General features: G+C 37.6%; 2 protein-coding genes and 1 long non-coding RNA gene across 11 annotated transcripts; 2 read left to right on the top strand and 1 right to left on the bottom strand.

Moving 5' to 3' along the window:
* The first annotated feature begins 121 nt into the window (after positions 1–121).
* On the top strand, positions 122–21,342 carry LOC137490324 (uncharacterized). Of its 9 annotated transcripts, none has more exons than XM_087264745.1 (10): positions 122–241; positions 3,209–3,369; positions 3,445–3,606; positions 4,020–4,281; positions 12,894–13,036; positions 14,420–14,514; positions 16,391–16,513; positions 17,356–17,479; positions 19,029–19,163; positions 20,820–21,342. In XM_087264745.1, the coding sequence occupies exons 1-4, from the start codon at positions 132–134 to the stop codon at positions 4,223–4,225; spliced, it is 639 nt and encodes a 212-aa protein (XP_087120871.1). In that variant the 5' UTR covers positions 122–131; the 3' UTR covers positions 4,226–4,281; positions 12,894–13,036; positions 14,420–14,514; positions 16,391–16,513; positions 17,356–17,479; positions 19,029–19,163; positions 20,820–21,342. The 9 variants fall into 9 exon arrangements, with proteins under 9 accessions (XP_087120871.1, XP_087120872.1, XP_087120869.1 ...); XM_087264751.1 differs by lacking the exon at positions 122–241 and adding an exon at positions 486–605; XM_087264750.1 differs by lacking the exon at positions 122–241 and adding an exon at positions 492–605.
* On the bottom strand, positions 18,934–22,185 carry LOC796922 (serine/threonine-protein kinase pim-1-like). The gene is made up of 7 exons (XM_087264717.1): positions 21,705–22,185; positions 20,806–21,174; positions 20,428–20,522; positions 20,198–20,248; positions 19,690–20,062; positions 19,237–19,410; positions 18,934–19,142 (listed from the first exon to the last, which is right to left on the bottom strand). Exons 1-7 carry the CDS (start codon positions 21,970–21,972, stop codon positions 19,045–19,047), a joined length of 1,428 nt encoding a protein of 475 aa, XP_087120843.1. The 5' UTR covers positions 21,973–22,185; the 3' UTR covers positions 18,934–19,044.
* On the top strand, positions 21,605–25,098 carry LOC147835585 (uncharacterized). The gene is made up of 4 exons (XR_015497961.1): positions 21,605–21,949; positions 22,818–22,836; positions 22,965–23,081; positions 24,638–25,098. It is a non-coding gene; the product is annotated as an uncharacterized LOC147835585 (long non-coding RNA).
* The last annotated feature ends 14 nt before the right edge of the window (positions 25,099–25,112 follow it).

Here is a 25,112-nt window from a genome sequence, read left to right on the forward strand (position 1 = left end):
TAAAGAAAAATATACAACTATAGTCAAAATTATGTTTTCCATGCATTAACTGAGCCCGCCAGTAGGTGGCAGTAAAGCCCTGTTTTAAGTGAATAAGACATTTATTCAGTAACAAAGCAACGGTTGCATTTATGAACAGGTCAATGAATCGACTCTCACAATTCATTTCAACCACAGATTCATTCACCAAAATAACCCACTCTAGCCGAAGAAACCAATGGACCGATGTGAATGTTACCAGGTTGGAATAATGATTAATATTCTTGTAGATTGAAGATTTTGTTGACATTAGGTTTTATAGAGTTACAAAAAAGGTAGAAAATTGTTTTAACTGCGAACTGTACTGATTTGGTGTGAACATGCTACATGCTAACACTGTCATGGCATCCAACAACTGCAACCAGCAGGGCATCCAGCATGACGTTTAGTGTTTACTGTTGAGTAGAAACACGACACACACATTATCAACACACACACACACACACACACACAGAGAGAGACAGACGGAACATCAGAAACTTATCTCAGCTCCAAATTAACATCACAAACTGCCATGAGAAGTAACACAGACTTCTTCCAGAATCATCAGTCATTTATAATTTTTTGTAAGTTTCATTTATAGCCTTTGTAAATAGTGAAAGAAATTTATCTTTGTGTTCCTACAATGTTTAGCCTTGTAAAGGTAAAATAAATATGTATAGAGAAAACTGTATTTAAGAAGAATAATGGACATGTCTCTGTGGATAATGCTTTAATGACAGTCTGTATATAACGGTAGGCTGGAGGATTGACGTCATATTGCTATGAAACAGTTCCTAGCTGTAGCTAAAATGCTTATAAAGAAGGTTTTGATCATTTGCTGTTTCATCTTTAGCTTCTTTAGTTTTACAGATATGTCTTTCTTTAAACATGGCTACAAACAGGAACTTTAAATGCAAACCAAAGAAATCAAAGCCTCTTTATCTGAATCTAACACTGATTTTCTTGCATTAGTTGTGCTATAATATTGTACAATTCGGGTTTTACAAAGCTGTTGTCTGCTGCATATGATCAGTGGTGGAAAGAGTACAGAAATATCATACTTAAGTAAAAGTACCATGACTTGCCTATAAATTTAGTGCAAGTAGAGTAAAATTATCTGTTGTTAATATTACTTAAAGTATGAGTAAAAAGCAGCCCTTTCTTAAGTACTCGAGAGTAGTAAGTATTACGCTGTAAAAAGCTGATGCATTGGCGACCATAATTCAATGTCCAGTCATCGTCTAAAGACATTTTGATGTACAATAATGATGTCAAGTGACGTTGATTTTAGGTTATGTTATAAAAGCATCAAGCCAATATCTTAAACCAACATCACGTTGATGTCAAATACTGACCAAAATCCAACATCTGATAGCTGTCATTGTGGTAACGTCCACACAACCTCAAGCTGTAACATCTTTAGACGTTGATTTTAGGTTGGACATCCGATTTTCATTTCCAAACAAAATGCAGCGTCTCCATGACATTGGAAGACAACGTCAGTCTGATGTCGTGTTGAGGTCTTGTGCCTGCTGGGTGTTTAAGGCCATTTCGGTCATCATACAGTAAACACCCATGATCTTCTCATTAGTGACATGCATCTAAACAGTCTCTGGGTCATTGAGTATAAAGATTTTGGACAATTTTAATGCTTGCAAACAGTTTGCTGCAATTATAAATTGCCCAAGTCTTGAGGTAGATCTTTATGTTGCGATTTACTTTCTGTGTGCGATTTAACTGGACAGGAATCACAAATGTGAGAAAATGTCCTCAATTACAGCAGTTTAAGTATTTGTAGTGTTACTTTACACCACTGCTTCTCACTACACAAAGTCTGTCTTGAATAAAAAGGAAATCACTTTAAACATTATTAACACATAATAATAATAATAATATCAAAATCACTTTAGACAGTATTAACACATAATTATAATATTAACACAAACAGGAAAACAGTTGTTTACTATCATCAAGTCCTTCAGTTCCACTCGAGGTCTCCATGATCTATGCCCTGGTTTGGTGGCTCCTGAAAATAGAATTATAAAAAGTCTGTGACCTGATGACCTGAACATTCTTATATTAAGCAATGTGTTCACTTTATTCAGTAGTCAAAATCATTTCACAGGTAAAAACTGATTCAAATAATCAAATTAATAAAGCAACGATAATAAGGATGATGAGAAAACACTGATCCTTGTTTAATTCATGCTAGAAACATACTAGTAACAATTCATGCTAGAATCTTGCTAACAACTCATGCTGGACTGTCTTGTTTCAGTCTTTAAATGGTTAAATTGTTGACTGCAAGGATCTTCAACATTCTTTTTGTCATCTTGACACTTTTTCAAACTAAATAATCTACTTTTAACAGGCTTTTTCAAGCCACTATAAAGTTTGCCCTCAACCTTTATCATGTCTTTGGGAGGAAACCTATGCCTACAATAAGGGGAACATACAAACTCCACACAGAAATGCAAACTGGCCCAGCCGGAACTCGAACCAGCCAACCTCTTGCTGTGAGGCGACAGTGCTAACCACTGAGCTACCGTGCCACCTGGAGATCATATCTTCTTCAATGTTACTAAGTTGGGGTGTAATGCTGCACAAGAATGATGCTTTGGTTGGGTGTGGCTACTTTGGCTCTCAGTTTTGTGTCACAGTTTGATTTGATTCTGATTCACAAGTTCTAATTTGTATTCTTGATTGAATTCTTCAGTGTGTTAAATGAAAATATATAAAGCTAGAAGTTCCACATGCTGTTGTTGAAAGAACACTGTATTTGTTCAGTGGTACAGTGATGTTCAGTGGTATTGCTGCTTATTAAACTGAAGTACAAATTCATAAAATGTTTGACATTTTTTTTATTAATATCAGCTCCATTGTTTTCCCCGTTTTAAAGCACACAGTTCTTCTTGAGTCTATATCTAGGGCTTGCGAAAATACCTTTGGGCACTTTGTAGAGGCTTTTTAGATCCAAATTCGTCTGTTGTAGTGACCTCCAATCAGTTCCCAATAGATTAAAACAAATTCCGTCTTATGTTTATTTTTCCAGAAGCCATCTCACTTACAAATACACCAAATCAGCACTAAATAGTTACGAAATAAAAGGCACAACTGGATTATGCTGATTTTAAATTTCCAGCAGTACTGATGCCTACAGGCTTTTTTTTGGTTCTCGTTCTGGAAGTGCTGTCTCACATGCTGACGGTCCAGGCCAAAGGAAACATGGACGGGGAAGTCCTCGAAAATCTGAAAGCAAGGCTGGAGCAGTGGTTGAGGTCAAGAAGGAGGAGCAGCCTGAAGAGGAAAAAGATGACGTTGTTGATGCAGGCGCTCTTGATGATCAAGGTCAGTGGAGTGCAGATTATATTCTATATATTTAATCATTTCCTATATTTAAATGTATTTTAATTGTACACACAGGTGACAGTGATTATAAACCAGCTGATGAGGAGGCCAGATCCAGACTGGCTGTCAGGCACTTCACTCCTCCTCCCTCCTGCTCTTCATCATCTCCCGCATCTACCTCACGGAAACGTCCTCGCAGGATGGTGGGGCCTCCTTGCAAATTTCTTCCAGATTCAGGTTAGGGTTGGTCTAGCTTTTTGGGTCACAGAGGTAAAATAAGTGAAGTTTCACAAACTAATTTCAAGAGGAGCGTGATATGATTGACCGCAGCTGGTCCCGATCGGTAATCATTAGCTAGCCAATCGGATTATTCAAAATTTAACACAAATATCCAGCCTAACTTTTCTCCCTGTCTTCGCTTTGCAAGACCTCCCCCCATCCATTTATCCCTTCTCCCACTTCCACAATTCTAAGATCGGGCTACTCGGTGGCTCAGTGGCTGACACTGCTACCTGAAAGCATGGTTCAAGTCCTAGCTTGGCCAGTCGGCATTTATGTGCGGAGTTTACATGTTGTTTAAGTGTGAACTCTTGAAAATGTTTAAATAGCAACTTTCATATGAGTGGGATAACCCTAAATTTTATGAACAGTGTCACCAGCAGCACCATCTGAAACCAACAATACAGAGGATCCTCGAGCTCCTGAAGAAGCAAGTTCCTCCGGATTGGAGAACAGATCTTTTTCGTTTTCCAATGGGACAGTAGTGGAAAAAGGAGTCAGCCAGTCAGATTCTGAGAACAGAGATACTTCATCAACACCAGCCTCAATGATCTTGAGTTCCTGCCCAAAAAAATGAGGACGACCTTCCAAACGCTTCCTTCAAAAGAAGTACAAAAAATACATGAATCGCAAGTAAGTATTGTTTTACTACTTGTTATGACTTCTTGATGTTAATCTAGAGACTGAAGTATGTAACATTTATATTGTACCATAGACCATTCTGTGTAATGCGGGAGGAAATGAAAACCATGCATCATCCAAAATACTGCCAAAAAATAATAATTTATTATACAAAATCAAAGTTAAACAGAAAATAGTAATAATAAAGAAGAAGAATGTAGATAACAACAAATACTACAAAAGGTTAATTATAATTAAAAAGGTTAATTAAACCCTGCAGGGGAAGAGGACAAAAGTGTCGGTGAAATAAAAGAAAATAACAAAAACAAACTAACTCCGCATAACCTTTTCACCTAACTGAAAACAAAATAATAGAAAACAAGTCTTCAGCGTGTGCCTGGCCTAACTTACCTACTCTAACCCAACCAAACAGAAAAATACAAAGACAGCGCTCACTGCTAAACCTGGGCAATTTTTCAATATCAAGTGCGCAAAGTTCACACTTGCGTCCTTGGAAGTTCAGACTTGCCAAGTTCGGATTTGGAAGAACGAACTCCCGAGGACGCAAGGACACAAGTCGGGTACTTCTTCAAATGCAACTGCAGTGTACTTTATAACGTCTCTTACCTCACTCACCATGGATTCATCAGTTTCACTGTACATTAACAATAAAATGATTTAATTATATCAAGCACGACCCAGTAATTAATATTATGTTAATATTATAAATCTACATTATTGATTTAAGAAAATGTATTCATATATTCATATAAATGTGAAGTAAAATGAGTTATTATACACAGACATGTGTCTTTGATTATCAGATTTAATAAACGGCAATGGTATTTATACAAGTGTATACACGATAACAAATAAAGATGATGTCAAACAATTTGGCTAACAAAGACAAACAACGTACAACATGGTAACCTAATTAAAGACAGTTATAAAAGGTAACAAAATAATACTGCCAAAATAATACACCTGAGAACAAATGATAGATTTAAAGACCAAAAACTGTCTGCTAGATATTCACATGATGAATTAAAAATCATGTTTTAACTACAATGGAGTGATGAGATCCAGCGGTACATCCGAGATGGACTGGCCGAAGTAAAGCTGTTCTCGGTGGGGGAGGTGATGAAGGAGCTCCCGCTGGCAGGCTGGGAGTTGGAGTTTGCATCACCTGAGGCACATCGTCAAAGACGCGCTATCTTTGTGAATAAACTGACGATTCGAGTTTAAAACAACTACATTCTGCCTGAAAAACTTTTAACACTTTATTTTGTGACACAGTAAAGGAGTATTTTCAAAACCGTGCGGGTTTTCCCCTCTGCCATTAGCGTTTGCTGGTTTAGCTGCATTGCATTCTGGGATACCTCAGCTTCGCAAGTTGCACAAGTCACCTCTCGAAGCATCCTTGGTGAAAACCGCAGAACAAGTACACATCGAGAATTTTATCTGTACTTGGCAAGATGTGAGCTTTGAATTGGAACAGTACTTTGGTGACGGTTGATGACGTTTCACAAGGACACAAGAACGCAAGTATAGACAAGAACGCATATTGAGAAACAGCCCAGGTTCGCTAGGTGTTGTAAGAATGTTAGTCGCGTGACATTTCCACTCCAAATCCTTTGGGGCAACTGCAAAGTTTATCAACTAACGATCTCAGATGAAGAATAAAAATAACGAAAGTAAGCAAGATGGCAATGTCATCTTTGTCAACTCATACCAAAAACAAAAGAAATAACAAGAGGCAGATTAAAACAAACAACAAGGCAGGAACGCAAATGCCTCTGTACGGCGTCTCAATTGTCATCCTTGAAAGAACGAACTTGGGAGACAGTGAGAACAGAGAACACGTCCTGTGAGAAATGAGATGCTGCATTCTTCCTGATGGCCACATGACCTTCACGCGTTTTTTAATGAAAAATTATTTAAACATTACAGCACTCATACAACGATTTATTGTTTTTCCCTTTTTCAAAATCTGTACTATGCATAAAAACATTATAAATACACTTTGCACAATATAAATAAAACTGATTTCAATATGAATTTCCGCAAACAAGCACCCTTAATTTGTTTATTCCTTTATTAAGATGTCCATCCTAATGTTTATATTCACCGTTTCATTTAGGAAAACTACTGAGGTAAATAAGTGATATCTCTGAACTTTAATAATAAATCTGTATATAATGCTCCGCTTCCCACCTCCAGTCGCAATGACTTCTGGGACTTCCAGAGTGAGATCGGTGCTCAAGTCTGCATCGGTGTGTCCTCGATATCAAGAACACATCTGGGAAGTTTCACGCGTCCTCTGTTCTTGCAGTCTTGAGTATTGGAACTGAACTTTGGCAGCTAATGATGACGTTACACAAAAACACGAGGACGCAAGACCACTGAAGAATGCATATTGAGAAACAGCCAGAGATTTTGAGATTTTAAAAGTATTTTATTATAAAAAAAAATCCAACAATCAGTACAATTTCAAGTAACACCAAACAAAATGAAGCAAAAACATTTATCTTAAACCAAGTGCAAAAATGAGTTCATCATCAATGACCTCACACAAGATCCCTTTAACCCTTTTACTAAAGCAAGCTAAAAGACAGAAGATCAATCATAGCTTTAACGGACCCAGTCATCGACTTTCGCTTTAAGATTCAAAGGGCTAGCATTGCACCAGACCCCGGTATGTGGTTTCGTTTAAAAGTGTAGAATCTTTATTTTATGCAGATATGTATAATTTTGTTTTTAATCTACTGTACAAAAGCTATTTACACTTAAATACACAGTATTTAGGATACCCTAGCTGGGTATTTTACATTGGTTCATTTTCATATTTTTTTTTCATATGACACATGTACAAGTTACATCTCAAATGAAAGCTCTTGCCAGTGCTCATACGGTTTTAGCATTCTTTTTACTGAATTATATTCACATATCAAACAGTTGCCGAATGAATCGCGGTGTTTCCATGGTGCCGAAATGAAAACAATACATTTATGATCACTAAGCAGCCCCAGATAGCACAGGCAGCTGTCATCTCTTACCTTATGCTGTGTGCTTCAGGGCCATTACTCCTCTGTTTTTGAGGTGATGTTCATAAGTAATCCTATTATATGTCTGACATGGTCCAAACACAGTGAATTAAGTTTGATCAAACAAAAAAATAGTGAAATATGAAAACAATGATCGGTCCCTGTGGCTTGTACAGCACCTCTCATCAGTTAGAATACAATAACTTTTGCATAGATTACGGTAGAGACCTTTTTCTTTTTTCCTATGATTACAGACATGTGCAGGAACCACCAAAATAAATTACAGCACGCTACACCACACAGTACCTAAAAGGTACACTTTCAAATTTGAGTTCATAAAAAAAAGTGCCTCTTTTTTTAGGTGTTTATTATAACACAGACAACATGTACAGTTATTTTAAATACTTTCAATAGTGTTTTATGAAAATTCTAAGAGTTTTCTTTAAAATGATGATAAATTTTTGCATTTACACCTTTGCATGTGGATTTGGGAAGCCTTTAAATCTGGGTAGGCAAAATCCAGGTGGAAATCCCAAAACAGCAGAGTTTAACTGGTTAAAACAACGGAGATAAATTAGAATCCTAGACTTCACAGAATTAAAAAAAGACCACTTCCAAATTACCATTCAAACTGTGTTCAAGTTTGTCTTTTCTAGTCTTGTAAATAGCAATTTTTGCTTGTCCTCAAAAAATTCAGCAGTTGACACTTAACTCGATGTCTCCGAATATACTTAAAATCACAAATAAAAATTTCCTCAGAAAAGATTTCCTCAAAACAGACAAACAAATTTGGAAGGACAATAAACAGGCATTCTAATCTCCCACATTGTAAAAAAGCAGACATAGAGAAAGAGAGAGAAAGAGAGATATACACATGCAGAATTACTCCACCAATAGCTGGTGTGTGGTGAGCGCACTGGCGCTGTTATCCTGTGGCTGCCGTCGCATCATCTAAGTGGATGCTGTACACTGGTGGTGGTGTGGACAGACCTCCTTACGATTGTGAAGTGCTTTGGGTGTAAGGCAATGCATCATAAATATACACTCACAGGCCACTTTATTATGTACACCTGTCCAACTCAGGGTTCCCGCGGGTCCCTAAAAAGTCGTGAAATGTCTTAAATTTTACCGTAAAGTGGCTGTAGGTTTCAAATTTTCAGCCGGTCTGCTTTATGACGATAGGGAAGCACAGTGGTCCACCGTAAACATCTAATAGTTGATTAATTCAGTATGTGAAACAGGAGAGAAATGACAGTCTTCATGATTTATTAGCTTATCACGGTAGGTCCCCTACAAAGTACAGACGCTGACGCCGGTCTGCACCTGCATGCTGTCATTACGCGGTTGTTGATGTGAGGTTCAAAATGCAAAGAAAATGTAAATTTAACGACGTGGCAAAGAGGCAATGTGTAAATTCTGCAAAAAGAACTTTTCGTTAGGGACCATGGGGCTCAAAGTCGTCGAGTATCACATGAAAGGAGGAAAGCAGCAGCTGGACGTTGCAGCAGCTAGTCATAGCGGGTCCAGGTTAATCCTTACATTGTTTGCAGCTCGACCTAACAATGTTACTAGTTCAGACTAAAGCTGAAGATCTTTGTTGGGTTCGAACTTTTCTATCATTTTAGACGGGGTTGTGCCAGGCTTGGGCTTGCCCAGTAAATGAACAGTCATGTGATGCATTTTGATTAGCGCGAGGAAGTAATCAAATTGTTTGTTACAACATTGAAATCCATCCCTGCAAAGGTGAATCAAATGATGACAGAGATGTCAAAAAGAGCTAATTATGTCAGCGGTCAGGCCAGCCAACAGTTTTATTCGAACAGTCATTCTAGCCGCTAAGGTATTTTGGCGGTCGCTCATACACTGCGTATTACGGTAGAGCACTAAGAAGCTGTGTCCAGCGAGCTGACAGGACATGACGAGGACACTCGCGGCATTGAAACTGCTGTCATGGAAAATGAAATGAATGTTCTTGACTGGTGGAAGATGAACTAACAATCCTACCCAAAACATGCTAAATTAGCCGGATCAGTAGTGCCTCCCGGCCAGTAGCAGCAGCAGAGAAAAGGTGTTCAGTGCTGCTCAGTGAGCGTAGGACTGCACTAAAGCTATTTAAAGTGGATTCAATAATGTTCCCCCACAAGACACATAACCTAATCTTGATGAGTAAAGAATTTCAAATTATAACTAAAATCATAATGTATGCAGAGTATACAGGCTAATGCTGGCATTATTCTTTTATTATTCAGCTTCACCATCGCCTTATTGTGAAGAGAAGTGGCAAAACAAATCCCACTGAGCCTTTATCTTAATTTCGTTATTGCCAAATATCCGTCATCATTTATCATTTATTTTAATTCATTTGCTAAGAAAGACTTCTTTTTATTGGTGTGTTGGGCAATTTAAACGTTAAGTGTATGTACCCAGGCCTGTTTAGAGTGTTAAGATGTTAAGATGTTACAGGGGGCTTATTTTATTTTTTTTGTTCCAACTTGGCCTGTAGCCTATGTTAAGGATAAGTAATGTTAACACATATAAACAACTTATTCATGAAAAAAGACAAAAGATCTGTGCATGTGCACATTTGGATAATGTCGGGCTATAAACGCGTTCGGGCTTTTAAAAAGCTGTCAATCAAAATGTACCTGTCGGGTTCGGGCTCTATCGGGCCTGCCTTTCATAGCCTGATTACAGCTCTAGTTCAGACGCCCCCTCACAGTCAGCTATAACAGTCTCATTCCACCACCAGACACCCAAAAGGCAGGTACTGCGGGTTATCCATACTGTGACGAGGCACAATTTATTTTAATCTAACGAAAACATTAAAATGAGTAGCCTATTCCAAAGAAATTATATAATTTTTGGGTCTGAAATTATATTTGTTGAGGTCTTAAAAAGGTCTTAAAAAGCATTAAATTTTACTTTTAAAATGGTGGAAGAACCCTGCAACTGCTCATTAATGTTCAATTTCTGTTCAGACAATCACATGGCAGCAACTCAGTGTTTTTAGGCATGTAGACATGGTCAAGACGATATGCTGCAGTTCAAACCGAGCATCATAATGGGGAAGAAAGGTGATTAAAGTGACTTTGAATGTGGCATGGTTGTTGGTGCCAGGCTGGTGTGAATATTTCAGAAACTGCTGATCTACTGGGTTTTTATTTCACAACCATCTCTAAGTTAATAAAGAATGGTCAGAAAAAGAGAAAATATCAAGTGAGCGGCAGGTCTTTGGGTGCAAATGCCTTGTTGATGCCAGAGGTCAGAGAAGAATGGCCAGACTAGTTCCAGCTAATAGAACGGCAACAGTAACCACTTGTTACAACCGAGGTATGGGATGAGCTACAGCAACAGCAGAAGACCACACCGGGTGCCACTCCTGTCAGCTAAAAACAGAAAACTGAGGCTACAATTCATACAGGCTTATCAAAATTGGACAATACAAGACTGGAAAAACATTGCCCCGTCTGATAAGTCTCAATTTCAGCTGCAACATTCGAATGGTAGGGTCAAAATTTGGCGTCAACAACATGAAAACATGGATCCATCCAGCCTTGTATCACTGGTTCAGGCTGCTCTGTACTGCCTGCACACACTGACCCTCTGCAATTTGCATACAGGAATAACCGCTCAACTGATGATGCAATTGCTTTCACCTTGCACACTGCTCTGTCTCACTTAGAAAACAGAGAACACACCCCCATCACCATCATATGGGATGCCAGTGGAGAGAGTCAGCACTTTCAAGTTTCTTGGAGTACACATCGCTGAGGATTTGACATGGACTGCTCACACAGACGCAGTGCTGAGGAAGGCACAACAACGCCTCTTCTTCTTCAGGCGTCTCAGGAGTTTTGGAATGATCCCCCACATCCTCCGCTCGTTGTACACATGCACTGTGGAGAGCATCCTGTCTGGCTGTATCACCACCTGGTACAAAAATAGCACCAGCAGCAATCGCAAAAGCCTACATAGGATTGTGCGAACTGCTGGAGGCGTAGCAGGAGGTGAGCTTCCCTCCCTCCAGGACATCTACCAGGCGGTGCATGAGGAAAGCCAAGAGAGTTATCAGTGACTCCAGCCACCCAAGCCATAGACCTTTCTCTCTGCAACCCTCAGGCAGACGGTTCTGCAGCATCCGGTCACGCACCAGCCGACTGAAGGAAAGCTTCTTTCCTCAGACTATCAGGCTGATGAACACTTAACACACCCAACAGACTCTTCCATACCCCTCACTGAACACCATCAATATGTAGCATGCACTGCACTTTAATCAATCCACACTTGAAACAATACTGCCTACAACTATGTGGATGCCTATTCATTGTACATATCGCTGTCAATTTCACATTGTCGCTGTATTTGCACTGTGTATTTTGTACTGTCTGGAGCCAGCACCTAAGCTTTTCACTCATCATAGCACACGTGCTGCTGCTGATGTGACAAAAAAAGTGATTTGATTTGATTTGGTGGTGGTGTAATGCTGTGGGAGATATTTTCATGGCTCACTTTGGGTTCATTAGTATCAATTGAGCATTGTGTCAACACCACAGTCTACCTGAGTATTGTTGCTGACCATGTCCTTCCCTTTATGACCACAGTGTACTTATTTTCTGATGGCTACTTCAAGCAGGATAAAGCACCATGTCATAAAGCGCGAATCATCTAAGACTGGTTTCTTGAACATGACAATGAGTTCACTGTACTTAAATGGCCTCCACAGTCACCAGCTTTCAATCCAATAGAGCACCTTTGGGATGTTGTCGAACAGGAGATTTACATCATGGATTGGCAGCCAATAAATCTGCCGCAACTGCGTGATGCTGTCATATCAATATGGACCCAAATCTCTAAGGAATATTTCCAGTCCCTTGTTGAATCTATGCCATAAAGTATTAGGGCAGTTCTAAATGCATTCTGAGTCCAACCTGGTACTAGTAAGGTTTACCTATTAAAGTGGCCGGTGAGCACTTAAAGGAAAAAACAGTTCTGCCAAAAAAAAACCATTCCTCATTATTTACTCAAGTAGCTCATTTATTTTAGTTTCTTTCTTTTGTTAAACCACAAATATTATATTTTGAAGACAACTGGAAACCTGTAACCATTGACTTCTACAGTATTGTTTTTCCTACTATGGAGGTCAGTGGTTACAGGTTTCCAGCTTTCTTCAAAATATCTTTTTTTTATGTTCAACAGAAGAAAGAAAACCGTAAAGTTTTGGAATCGCTCGAATGTGCGTAAATTTTCATTTTGTAGTGAACTATCTCTATAAGGAGCTTTCAAAGCTGATTTTCAGATTTCAGAAAATAATACCCTCTCTGAATGTAGCTATTAAAGAGACAGCATCCTTGAATTATTTGTTTCAGTCACTTTGAGAAAAGATTCAGAATCTGTTGCAAATGGGTGTAAATCATTTGACTTCCAAAACAAAATGAAGGAACTTTAATATAACTTTGTGTTTAAAAAAAGCGCACAGACTGACTAAACGTAAGTGTAGGGGAAGTAGCTTTGTATTAAAGTCTCTGCCTGTGTATAATAAATATAAATGTGTATATATATATATATATATTTTTATCCTAGACTCACATGGCCTTGCATGCATGTTTGAGGCCTTATAAATGCACCAGCTGCAGTTTTGCCTCTAAAAACATGAAAGACCTGCGACACCACATGATGACACACACCAACGAGAAGCCTTACTCCTGCCAGGTGTGCGGCCAAAGGTGAGCAACTGAGAAAGAGTCGTTCAAATAAATTAGCAAATCTTAGAATTTGTGCTCTTTACACTATTAATACAAATAGATCCATAAATGCTTTCCCAGCTTGAAAAAATTGGCAGTTTACACACTCACAGGCCATCTAAGATGCGGAGGATTTTTTTAAATTAGATTTTTAGCTGAAACCGTAATAAATTGCCAGTTTAAACAACACAGAAACACCTTGGCCCTCATATTGAAACTCTCATAAATTGTTTTTAGGTTCAACCGTAACGGCCATCTGAAGTTCCACATGGAGAGGCTTCACACTCATGAGCCGTCTCTCCGTAAAGCTTCATTCACGACACCCGATCTTAACTAATTAAACTACAAACTCAAAACTACACAGGGGGCAAAACTCAAACTAATCCTAAAGAAAATCAATCTAAACTAAAACAAACCTTACAATAATGTCATAAGGTTCAGTTTAGAATCACACAACAACCATCAAAGCCTTTACTCAAACCCAGCAAAGTTTAACAAGTAAACTCGAATTACCACAGTGAATAATAAATAATAATAAAGATAATAGATCACCTAATAGCCTAAGCATGACAAAACTGCAAAAGTGTGGCACACAAAGGTATGCTGAGGCAGAGCGCACACCAAACACTGATCTGTAGCAGCTTTAAATCTCCGCGGCTCATCCGGGGATTGGTGGATCTGGCACCGTCAATGCAATGATGGACAGTTACCTGACTCAATAAAAAACCTAAGAGTGGAGTGAAAGGCTGAGAGAGAAGGGTGAGGAAAATAAATACACAAAACTAACCTCCAAAACAATATATAGCACACTTTGTTTACTTTGTTCATGTTGTAATTACTGTAATTCAAATGTGACATGATTTCTCATGGATACTTGAACTGTTTGTGTTTACTTAGCATTAACAGTAAAATCAATGCATGATGTATGTCTTAACTAAATCAGAAACTTTATTGTTTTTTTTCTGGAGGTTTTTGGTAGTTCTGGTAGTTTCTTAGTTTTTTAGAACAAGTTTTTGAAAATGCTACAGATTTAAATTAAAATGTTTTCTTTGTAGATTACATGGCATGTAAGTGTAGATTACAGATTACTTAACAATACAACAAAACTATAAACATCATATGTTTGCAGGCACATAGTGTATTTTATAAAGAGAAATTGCCAACTACTGGCCTGACATAAATAGTACAGCATTTTTCAGCCTTTTTCACAGACTCATCTGAATATGGACGACAGTTTTGACAAAGCTGTCCTGTATTCAGTACATTTTTAAAGACAAAAAGGAAAACAAATTCTGTTTGAAGTACATAATTTTTGTTTAAATGTTCCCTGATGTCAGTGTAAATCTCCTCTGTGTTGTGTGTCAGATTGCTCTGTCTCAGGATAGACACCATCGTCACCACCGAACAGCAGGTTGTGGTCCCTGAAGACCTGGAAGCAGTCGCTCATTCAGTGGTCACTGGTATGTCCTTTCACCTTTTACCTTCAATTAAAATGCAAAAAACAGAACTATTTTCTACAAGCTTTCATGGCTGCATGAGACTGTAAATAAATGACTTTGTGATATTTAGTTTTTCTGCGATGTTTGTATATTGTGATATGAATACCATTTAACCAGATGACTTAAATAGCTTTATTTAGAAAGAATTGTTCATTTTATCATGATTGGGATGTTTTGTTCATGAAGTGGAGTTTATCCACATCAAATATATTAAACAATTTAAAAGCATAGAAAAATACAAAAGCGCAAATATAAAAAATACAATTAAACGGCGCTTTATTGTTTTCTGGGGAGTCTAACAGAATTCGGCACCCAAAAAATGACTTTTCAGCTTGTTCAAATGACTTTAAAATGAGTTAAAACAGCACCACTTTTGGGGACAACTTAATTGTTTTATGTTTAATTCACTTAATTTTATAAGAATGATTACGTTAACTTGTTCTCTATTGGGACAACATGAAGGAATTGTGAGGAAACCAGCATTTTTTACAGTAAGGTACAGAAATTGATCAAACGTAAAATAACATCATACAAATGATTAAACACAAATGCTTCAAATCGCTTAAAATCCTAAAATATTTCACTCTTATTATGGTTAAATTTTGCTCTGTGTATGTGTGTGTGTAGCTGTTGCAGATGCAGCAATGACTCGGTTTACACTGAAGCCACACCTGAACAACTGGAACAACTGCAAGAGCAGGGCATCCAGTATGATGTCATCACTTTTATTGAGGAGTAGAAACACGACACACACAATATTTATGAACAACATCAACACACACACACACACACAGAGACAGACAGACAGAAGAATATTTGAAGCTTATCTCAGCTCCAAATGAGCATCACAAACTGCGCTGATCATAAGTAACACAAACTTCTTCCACAATCATCAGTCATTTATAAGGTGAATGTACAGTTAGATCCTCTCAAAATATGATTTATACCTTTGTAAATATTGAAAGAAATTTATCTTTGTGTTCCCACAATGTTTAGCCTTGTAAAGGAAAAAGAAATATGTATAGAGAATCCTGTATTTAAGAAGAATAATGGACATGTCTCTGTGGATGCTGCTTTAATGACAGTCTGTATATAACGGTAGGCTGGAGGATTGACGTCATATTGCTATGAAACAGTTCCTAGCTGTAGCTAAAATGCTTATAAAGAAGGTTTTGATCATTTGCAGTTATATCTTTAGCTTCTTCAGTTTTACAGATATGTCTTTCTTTAAACATGGCTACAGACAGGAACTGTAAATGCAAACCAAATAAATCAAATCCTCTTTATCTGATTCTAACACTGATTTTCTTGCATTAGTTGTGCTATAATATTGTACAATTCTGGTTTTACAAATCTGTTGTCTGCTGCATTTGATGTAATAATTTTTATACTCGTGTACATATTGATTTTTGTTTCTATTCAGTGCCTTATGCATGTATTTTAAGTTGCGTCTGAAAGTTCAGATCAGTTTTTTTTTATCTTTTGTTTGTTTTGTACATTCATTATCAAGAATCCATCAAACTTTCTATTTTTATAAATGATATTCAATTTTAAAGCTACTAAGACAAAGACATCTGAACTTCACTATTCAGCTAGGGTCATCTACAATTATACCTTTAATTCAGTCAGAAGTCTTGATGCTCAGCTGTCCTTCAGTGGTCACATAACCTGCATGATTGTGCAAGCTTTGTTTTCTTTACACAAAATTAGAAGGATCAGACACTTTGTAACAGAGCAGGCTGCGTAACCTTTTGTCCAAGCACTTGTGATTTGTATATTAGGCTACTGCAATGTTCTCCAGGCTGAACTTCCATCATCTGCTGTGAAACCTCTTTAGATGATCTAAAATGCTGCAGCTCGTCTGGTCTGAGCTCTATTTATCCCAATAGAGTCCTCTACACACATCAATATCACAGGAGGATTGAGCTGGTTTTCTTTCTTCTTATTCCACTGACGCATGGTGAGTTTGAGTGTTTTTTTCAGTTGTTTTTTGGATAATCATAGTGTAAATCCTGCCATTACATTGAAGCAACTTCTTGGATTGTGTGTGTTTATGTTTTGTAATGTAAAACCAGGGCTGTATTCTATTTCAGCTGCATTTAATTCATTATTCATACATTTAGTTAATAATAATACGACACATACAGTGATAATTTAATCAGCAATAGAATATGGGGTCTATTTTCTCCAGCTTTAGATGATTTTTTTTAATGCTCAGTAATAGTTTTTCAAGCTTGAATCCAACCAAAGGATTCAAATGTTTTGTTATTCAGGGAGAATTACTTTAACATTGCTTTAATCCATTCATAATCATCTTTGGTGGTTTTGAAGTATTTTGCTTTGCTGTAATCAGTGGAATGGCGACATGGTGGCTCAGTGGGTAGCACTTTCACCTCACAGCAGGTTCAATAAGGTCGCTGGTTCAAGCCCCCGGCTGGGTCAGTTGGCGTTTCTGTGTGGAGTTTGCATGTTCTCCCCGTGTTCATGTGGGTTTCCTCCGGGTGCTCCGGTTTCCCCCACAGTCAAAAGCAGTAGTGGCAGTAGTGAATGTGTGTGAATGCAAGAGTGCATGGGTGTTTCCCAGTGCTGGGTTGCAGCTAGAAGAGCATCCGCTGTGTAAAACATACTGTATGCTGTATAAGTTGGCAGTTCATTCTGCTGTGGCGACCCCTGATTAATAAAGAGACCAAGTAGAAAAGAAAACGAGTGAATGAAAAAAATCAGTGGATATTGTGTTTAATAATGAGTTTGTAACTAAAAATAATAAATAGAAATGTTAAAACGTTTGTTTTTCTCTAACAGCCTAAAGAGACGTCAGCGGAGTAAAATCAGCTCCTCTTTTACCAAAATCCACCATCAAACCTGCAGTCCGGAGCTCTTCTCCATCTACAGCCTGTGTTTCAGAGGAACCAGATGATCAATCCAGGTAAATCAAATCACAAATATGACCACACTTCATCCATTTTACAACTCCAAATCATAATAGAGATTAATCTGTCTGTGAAAACCAAAACATGAAGCAGTGATGGTTGAGCACATCTCACTAGCTGCTGTTTTAAATGCTCCGATGTTTAGAATTTGAATTGATAATCTCAAAATTTTTGATCAATCTGACAAACATCTTAAACAAAGATTAGATTTACTTTGTGCGTCAGTTTGGTAGAAGGTTGAATGAAGTTCACCACCAGCCTTACAGAAAATGTGGACTATTAGAGATGAAACTGAAGCTGATTTTCTTTCTTCTAGGGCATTATTAAAGAATGGGGTAACACTTTATATTGATGGTCCATTTGAGTATTAGTAGACTGTCTGCTTAAAATCTGTTGATAATAAAATCAGCTTGATATGCTCCTTCAACAGACATTTAACTGACTACAAGAAACTTTGCTAGTACATGTCAACTTACACTAACCCTAACCCAAACCTAACAATCTACTTATAATCTAATGACAAAACTCAAATGAACCATCAACTCCTCCTCCTTCTTCTTCTTCTTCTTCTTCTTCTTCTTCTTCTTATAGAAACTGTTGCTTTTAACATAGTTGGAGATGTAAGCAGGGGCGTAGCAACCGTGGGGGACGGGGCATACGTCCCCCTCACTTTTAGAGACAGACCATTTAGAAACAGGTGATTAAGAATGCAAACTTTTGGATTTCATACAGTTGTCACTCCCGTTTCCCAAAACACAGTACTAAATAGACTGTTCAACCCTTTACATTATTACTTTATTGCAACATCTTCCTATAAAACTCGTTGCTTTTAGCATAGTTGGAGATGTTGTAAGAAATTAATAACGTAAAGGGTTGAACAGTCTATTTGTTTAGCAAACGCTGGACATTTGTGTAGTAAATGTGTTTTTGGAGGCGTATAAAATGATGTGGATGATTCAGACTTCTGAACACTGGATAAACCTCAGTGTGTCTGCACAAACTACACTATCAGAATTGACTTTAAAGAAATACCATTGAATATTTTGTTTGAGAAGCACAATTGTCGTGAGGACGATGAATACTCAATGACCTTAATAAAACTGGGTGCTCTTATTGTGAAAATGCAGATGTTTTGTATTGAATGTCATATTCTCATGTTACGATGTTTCTCTTTTAAAACATTTCTAAAAACAGCTCTGATTTCACAGTAAAACATTGGAATTTTATATGGATGATTTGCTGATGTCGCAGTGACTGATATGTTTAGGTTTTGGGTCAGGTAAAGGGCAGCGCTGGACTGTATTCTTTAAAAGTGTAGTTCTAAAAGTGCGCCTTAATGACGCCAGTGGCAACTGCAGTGTGTGTTATAAATGACTGGATGGTGTTCAAACCTCATGCCAGATTTTTGTCACTGGGACTAGATCACAATATAAGCCACATCACAAGTGAGTTCAATAATATATATTTTTATTAGAGACATACACAAAAACAACTGTAACAATAAAGAAGTGAATAATACAATAACAAGACACTATATATTAACAGCAAAGGTGTCAACTGGCTACTCCAGCATGAACCAGTCGTGGTAAGGCATCTGTCCTAGAAGAATTCTGTGCTCTGGAATCTGCTGCAGACAAGCCCACATCAGATCACAGCATTCTGTGAAAAACAAAAGGAGAGGTGAGATTATTATTATTATTATTATTATTAATAATAAACTGATTTTCAACTTGTTCTTTGATGAACATCTCACCTTGAGAGAGGGTAAATTTGGACCAGTCATGCTCCAGGTAGTACAGGTCATACGTCGTTGGGAAATCTCCATGCAGCATTGTGAAGAGAAGAACCCCAAGAGAATAGACAGTTGCTGGTTTGGCATGGTAACATCCTCTTTTGTAAAACTCTGGCGGCATGTACGCTTCTGTGCCTGGAGGAGAGACATTTAGTTGAATCTATGTGTCAGCATCATGTTGATATATATAACAGATGGGTTTCAGGTGTGCTAATTACTGAGCTTTTAAACCGTATATTAATAATGCTTATGTACATTCATGACTAGTGTTGTCAAAAGTATCGATACTGTCATATTTGCTGAGCATGTGAACACCAATGACCAATCAGTGGTGTTTAACTGCGCTCAAATGGACATTTTTTAAATGTCAGTCCCGAAGTCGATACTTTTGACAACCCTATTCAAAACACCTACCAGAAAAGGTGGAGTATGCTGATTCCATCATGTAATCTCCGCAGCCGAAGTCAATCAGTTTGACCTCCAGCGTGTTTGGGTTTACAAGCAGGTTTTGCAGCTTAATGTCTCTGTGGAATACTTCCCGGTAGCAGCAAACATTGGCAGCATGAACAGCTTGGCCTATGATAGTTTGTGCCGTTTGCTCGGTGAGGACGCCTCCGTTGAGTTGCAGGAATGCCTCCAGGTCCATACTTGGCGTAGGCCGCTCCATGACCATGACATAATGGTCTTTGAAGACCTGCCAGTCTAGGAGCTGAATTATATTGGCACACCTGGAGCCACTGCTGGCCATACTTGCCAAGGTGATCTCTAGAGGTGGCTGGTCATGAGACTGAAAACAAAATAATAATGTTGGTTTTCAAACAAGGATTTTTAACCACAGCCTGTTGTCTAATATTAAATATAAGACATTTTGAGTTGAACACAGTGACTGAGAAGAGAAAAACAGAAAGTGTAGTGTACTTACAGAGCAGAGATCTCGCATACGTGGTGTCATCTGGGCAAATTTAACAGCCACCTGTTTAAAGAAATAAGCGAACAATTAACATGTGCATCCAGATCATTTCATTCAAATCCTGAACAGAGGTTTCATCAATTTAAATTCTTAGAAATGTCAAAACAATGAAAGCATGTTTCTGATGATGTTCTTTAAATAGTGAACTTCATCAAAGAATTTGAGTCTACAGAAATGAATACCTGCAGACCATCCTGTATGCGGATCCCCTCAAAAACAGAGCTGAAACCTCCTTCACCGAGCTGCTTTCCCAGATTGTAGCGGGAGCTGATGTCATCTGTTAAAAAAGAAGAACATTTAGCTGACTGGACACAAAATCTTAATAAATTATAAACCAAATAAAACACAGAGTTTACAACAAATAAGACTTTCTCCATAAGAAAAAAGATTTTAGGAAATGAAGGAAGTGAAAACTTCTTTACTCTGTTAAAAATAATTTGGGAAATATTTGAAAATGGAAAAAAAATCACAGGAGGGCGAATAATTTTGACTTCAACTGTATAATTTTAAAATGTTTGATGAGCCTAAACAAATGTTATGAATTCTAGCAATAAACTTACTATTGTCCAAACAGGTCTCATCATCTGCTGTAAGACTCAGTGCAGAATCATCAGCGGAGTCATCTTGTGAGACCTTCTGATTCAGTGAAGACTCTGAGTCTTCATCCAGTGCAGAGTCAATGTCAACCTGCACAGAGTCTCCGCTGAACGCTTCAAAGATGCCGTCTGTTGAGAACTGATGACTCACTGGAGATTCAAAGCTATTCACTTTAGATTTCACAGTGGAGTCCAAGTCTTCTTCTGCTGGAGCATCAGGAATAGAAGGTTGGAGAACCTCCAGCTCCAGATTGTTCACAGCTGTATGGAAGAATTTCGAGCTACTGATCGGCTCGTCCTGAAGGTCGTGGATCTCCAGCACAGGGAGCGGATCTAAAGAGGGGAAGGAATATCATTAATATGATTCTGTAACTCTTGATTAGATATTTGAAAAGTTCATTTGCAAAAACATCACTCAATGTATTTAATATTTATTTTTAATCTTCATGTTTTTTCTGTATTGAAGTGATAATTAGCAATAAAAAGTATGTTTAAACTATATATCCAAAGGCATAAATACAATTAATTATGAATTTCTTCTGTAAAACACAAAAAAATGCCTATTCTGAAGAATATTGCTGAAATCAGCAGCCATTAAACTTCACTGTAGGAACTCAAAATACTGGAAGTCAATGGCTGAATTCAGTATTTTTGTTCAACACAAGAAAGCATCTCAAACAGGTTTGAGAAATAAATTATGACAGAATATTCATGTTTATGTGAACTGTCTCTTTAAGAAACTACCTAAAATCCTCAAATGTTTCCAGTTAATTTTATTTCTTATCTTTAAACAGCTACTCTGACATGTTCGGTGTGTTTAACAGTATGTTTTTTAGTAATTAAAATTCATAAACCTAATTTACCATCAACAGTAGCTCTTCTGGGGAAACAGGCTTGGAAGAGGGAAGACTTTTTCTGTCTCCCTGTCTGTTTTCTTGCAACGACGGGCGGGTCATCAGTTATCGGATGACGGTGGTTTCCTGTCGTGTTGCCGGTGGATGCGAGTGGCTCACGGGGGGGGTTGTGTGCACACTTGATACCGAACGCTTTCTTTAAACGGGAAATTAACTTTGAAAAAGCCATTTTATCACCGTTGTGTGGAATCGCAGTAAGTACTGAACTACTTGTCATCCAAAGAAGCAATGAGGGATTCTGCTGGATTCAGTCAGCGTTAATTAGCCACTAATGATGTCAGAGTTACGTGGTTCCATTTGGAACGCGAAAGAACATTTTCAAAACACGCGGGGACTTTTTAAAACACAATAACTTAAACAACTAATGCAGGGCCGCGCTAGACTGACTGGCTAATTCGCCTTAAAGTGACCACACCTCCACGTTATATACACACACACACACACACACATATATATATATGTGTGTGTGATAATAGTTTTTCTTCTGGAGAAAGTCTTATTTGTTTTATTTCAGCTAGAATAAAAACAGTTTGAATTTTTTAAAGAACATTTTAAGGTCAAAATGATTAGCACCTTCAAGCTATATTTTTTCAAGATAGTCTACAGAACAAACCATCATTATACAATAACTTGCCTCATTACCCTAACCTGCCTAGTTAACCTAATTAACCTAGTTAAGCCTTTAAATGTCCCTTTAAGCTGTTTAGAAGTGTCTTGAAAAATGTCTAGTCAAATATTATGTTCTGTCATCATGGCAAAGATGAATTAAATCAGTTATTAAAAATGAGTTAAAACTATTATGTTTAGAAATGAGCTGAAAAAAATCTGCTCTCTGTTAAACAGAAATTGGGAGAAAAAAAATTACAGGGGGGTTAATAATTCAGGGGGGCTAATAATTCTGACTTTAACTGTATGCATATATATATATATATATATATATATATATATATATATATATATATATATATATATATATATATATAGGTCTGCATGTTATTACAAAACACATTCATACAATTCACACCTGATTACAGTGTTCTTGTTCTTGTTTTTTCTTTTTAGGAGCCGAAAGATAGATGTGGTAAGATTTAAGATGCAGAAATAATATTTTAAAATTTCTTTTATTGACATGATATATTACTAACTCTGACCAGTCTGATGAGGTCAGAGTTTTTTATGTGAGAACAGTCTTGTTTCAACCCTTCACAGGTTTCCAAGGTGTCTGAGTTTCCATGTCCCATCTGCAGTCGAGTATACCCCATGCAGAAACGCCTGACACAACACATGAAGACACACAGCACAGAGAAACCTCACATGTGTGACAAGGTAAAGCTTTTGAATGCTGCAAACAAACTCTGGAGGGAAAAAAGCTGAGTTCATAAGACATGTTCAATTCCACCGAATGCCTGTTTTGTTATGGTTGGTTTAATGAGGATTCAGTCCACTTCAATATAATAGTAATTGTTGAAGGAAGTGATTCTCTGTAGAGCAGCTCTAACACAGGCAGGAAACACTGCTTTTCATTTACTATGTTAACACTAGTGTAAATGTGTTGCTTTGCAGTTTGGGAAAAGAAGCGGTACACTTTCAAAATGCATCTTTTCACACACATACAAAACTGTGGCAACAGCCTGTAAGTGAGATGTCTGGACAAGTATATATGTTTGTTTCCCTATAAAAATGTTTACTTGTTTGATGAACAGTCATAGTATCTCTTTCTATCTGTGATCCTTTGTCAGGTTTAAGTGTGAGTTCTGCAAGTTCTTGTGATGTTTTTAGTTATTAGGACTGTTTATACTTCAGATAGGGCTGGACGATTAATAGCAGACAATAATTTGTGCATTTTCTCAGTAAAGCTGGTTCTAATAAACATCCAGCACATGCGTTCAGATGCAGTAGCTTTTACTACACACTACACTGAGTTATTTACACTGATAAGCTATGCAAAACTCTGATTAGATTTAATCTATTGATAATGACAAACAAATAATTATTCTGTGATAATGACAGCTGCATCACTTCTCAAACTTTGTGTAATAAAGGCTGCACTTGAAATTACGGCATTACAGACCATTTAGGGCAGTGTTTCTTAACCACGTTCCTGGAGGACCACCAGCTCTGCACATTTTCCAAATCTTCCTAATCAAACACACCTGAGTCAGATCATCAGCTCTTTAGCAGAGACTGAAAGACCTGTAATAGATGTGACAAATTAGACATCCAAAACATGCAGTGTTGGTGGTCCTCCAGGAACGTGGTTGAGATACACTTATTTAAAGGTATGTAAACAACCTAATTAAGGTCCTAACCTATTTCATGTTTTGCACGTTAAATTTCTGTAGCTTTAGAGAATTCAAAATAGTACAATATTCTGTTTATTCAACAAGCGCTAGTGGTATTTCCTGGGTTTCTTTATGGGCATTTGGGGTTTCTGTGAGAGCACCCTCTGGCTTTTGGCAGAGATTTACTATAGATCACACCATGCCTCCCTGACAAGATATGCATGAGAATGTATTATTTGCTCAATCGAGTTCACAATTTTTCATTACCAATAAAGAAACAGGGCTGTTCAATATTTGATTCTGATTGGCTAATGAACATTTTGAGGTCTGCAATTAATTTTTATGGAAGCAAACAGCTAAAGAAGTTCCAGGCAGGCACTATGCTGAATGATTTCAATTGTTTCATAGACCACAAATGGCAGAAATCTCATCACAGTAAAACTATAGGCTTTAGGTGTGGTAACTGTAATACAAGTGGGATAAATGACTCTGATCTATTGAAGTTGCAGTACTTTTCTAACAATTCAATGCCTGTCAACAATTATGCCTTAGTTAAATTGGTGGAATGTTTTCTGATCGTGTCTGTTTGTCTTTACCCAGGTGAAAAGCCCTTTTGTGCCACTTCACGATGCAACACAGGAAGAACTCATTTATAATAACTGAGACTTTCGAAGAGTGAAACACTCTTTGACGGCAGACGCTAGGGTTGTGCCGATAGACGATGCCATCTTCCATCGCAGATGGCCGACAAACTTCACGGTGCTGAGCTGGCATTGGGATCCATCGCCTCGCCCCGCATTTATATTGATATGTAACTTATTATGTAACTTATTATTTGCATATCTATCCCTATGAGGAAAAGATTTTTCAGATTTCAGAAAATAATACCCTCTCTGAATGTAGCTATTAAAGAGACAGGATCCTTAAATTATTTGTTTCAGAAACTCTGAGAAAAGATTCAGAATCTGTTGCAAATGGGTGTAAATCATTTGACTTGCAAAACAAAATGAAGGAACTTTAATATAACTTTGTGTTTAAAAAAGCGCACAGACTGACAAAACGTAAGTGTAGGGGA

This window comes from Danio rerio, chromosome 8 (assembly GCF_052040795.2).
Source record: "Danio rerio strain M-AB ecotype USA chromosome 8, GRCz13ab, whole genome shotgun sequence".
Taxonomy (NCBI): Eukaryota; Metazoa; Chordata; class Actinopteri; order Cypriniformes; family Danionidae; genus Danio; species Danio rerio.

Bases quoted from the DNA above. Each gene is read 5' to 3' on its own strand.
- LOC796922 (XM_087264717.1), bottom strand. From the start codon at position 21,972: ATGACAAGTAGTTCAGTACTTACTGCGATTCCACACAACGGTGATAAA. The intron at 21,175-21,704 runs GTAAATTAGGTT...TCCCCTCTTTAG, and splicing joins CAGAAGAGCTACTGTTGATG to ATCCGCTCCCTGTGCTGGAG. The intron at 19,411-19,689 runs GTAGGTGTTTTG...TCTCTCCTCCAG, and splicing joins AGCATACTCCACCTTTTCTG to GCACAGAAGCGTACATGCCG.
- LOC137490324 (XM_087264745.1), top strand. From the start codon at position 132: ATGAACAGGTCAATGAATCGACTCTCACAATTCATTTCAACCACAGAT. The intron at 242-3,208 runs GTTGGAATAATG...TCGTTCTGGAAG, and splicing joins ACCGATGTGAATGTTACCAG to TGCTGTCTCACATGCTGACG. The intron at 3,607-4,019 runs GTTAGGGTTGGT...TTTTATGAACAG, and splicing joins CAAATTTCTTCCAGATTCAG to TGTCACCAGCAGCACCATCT.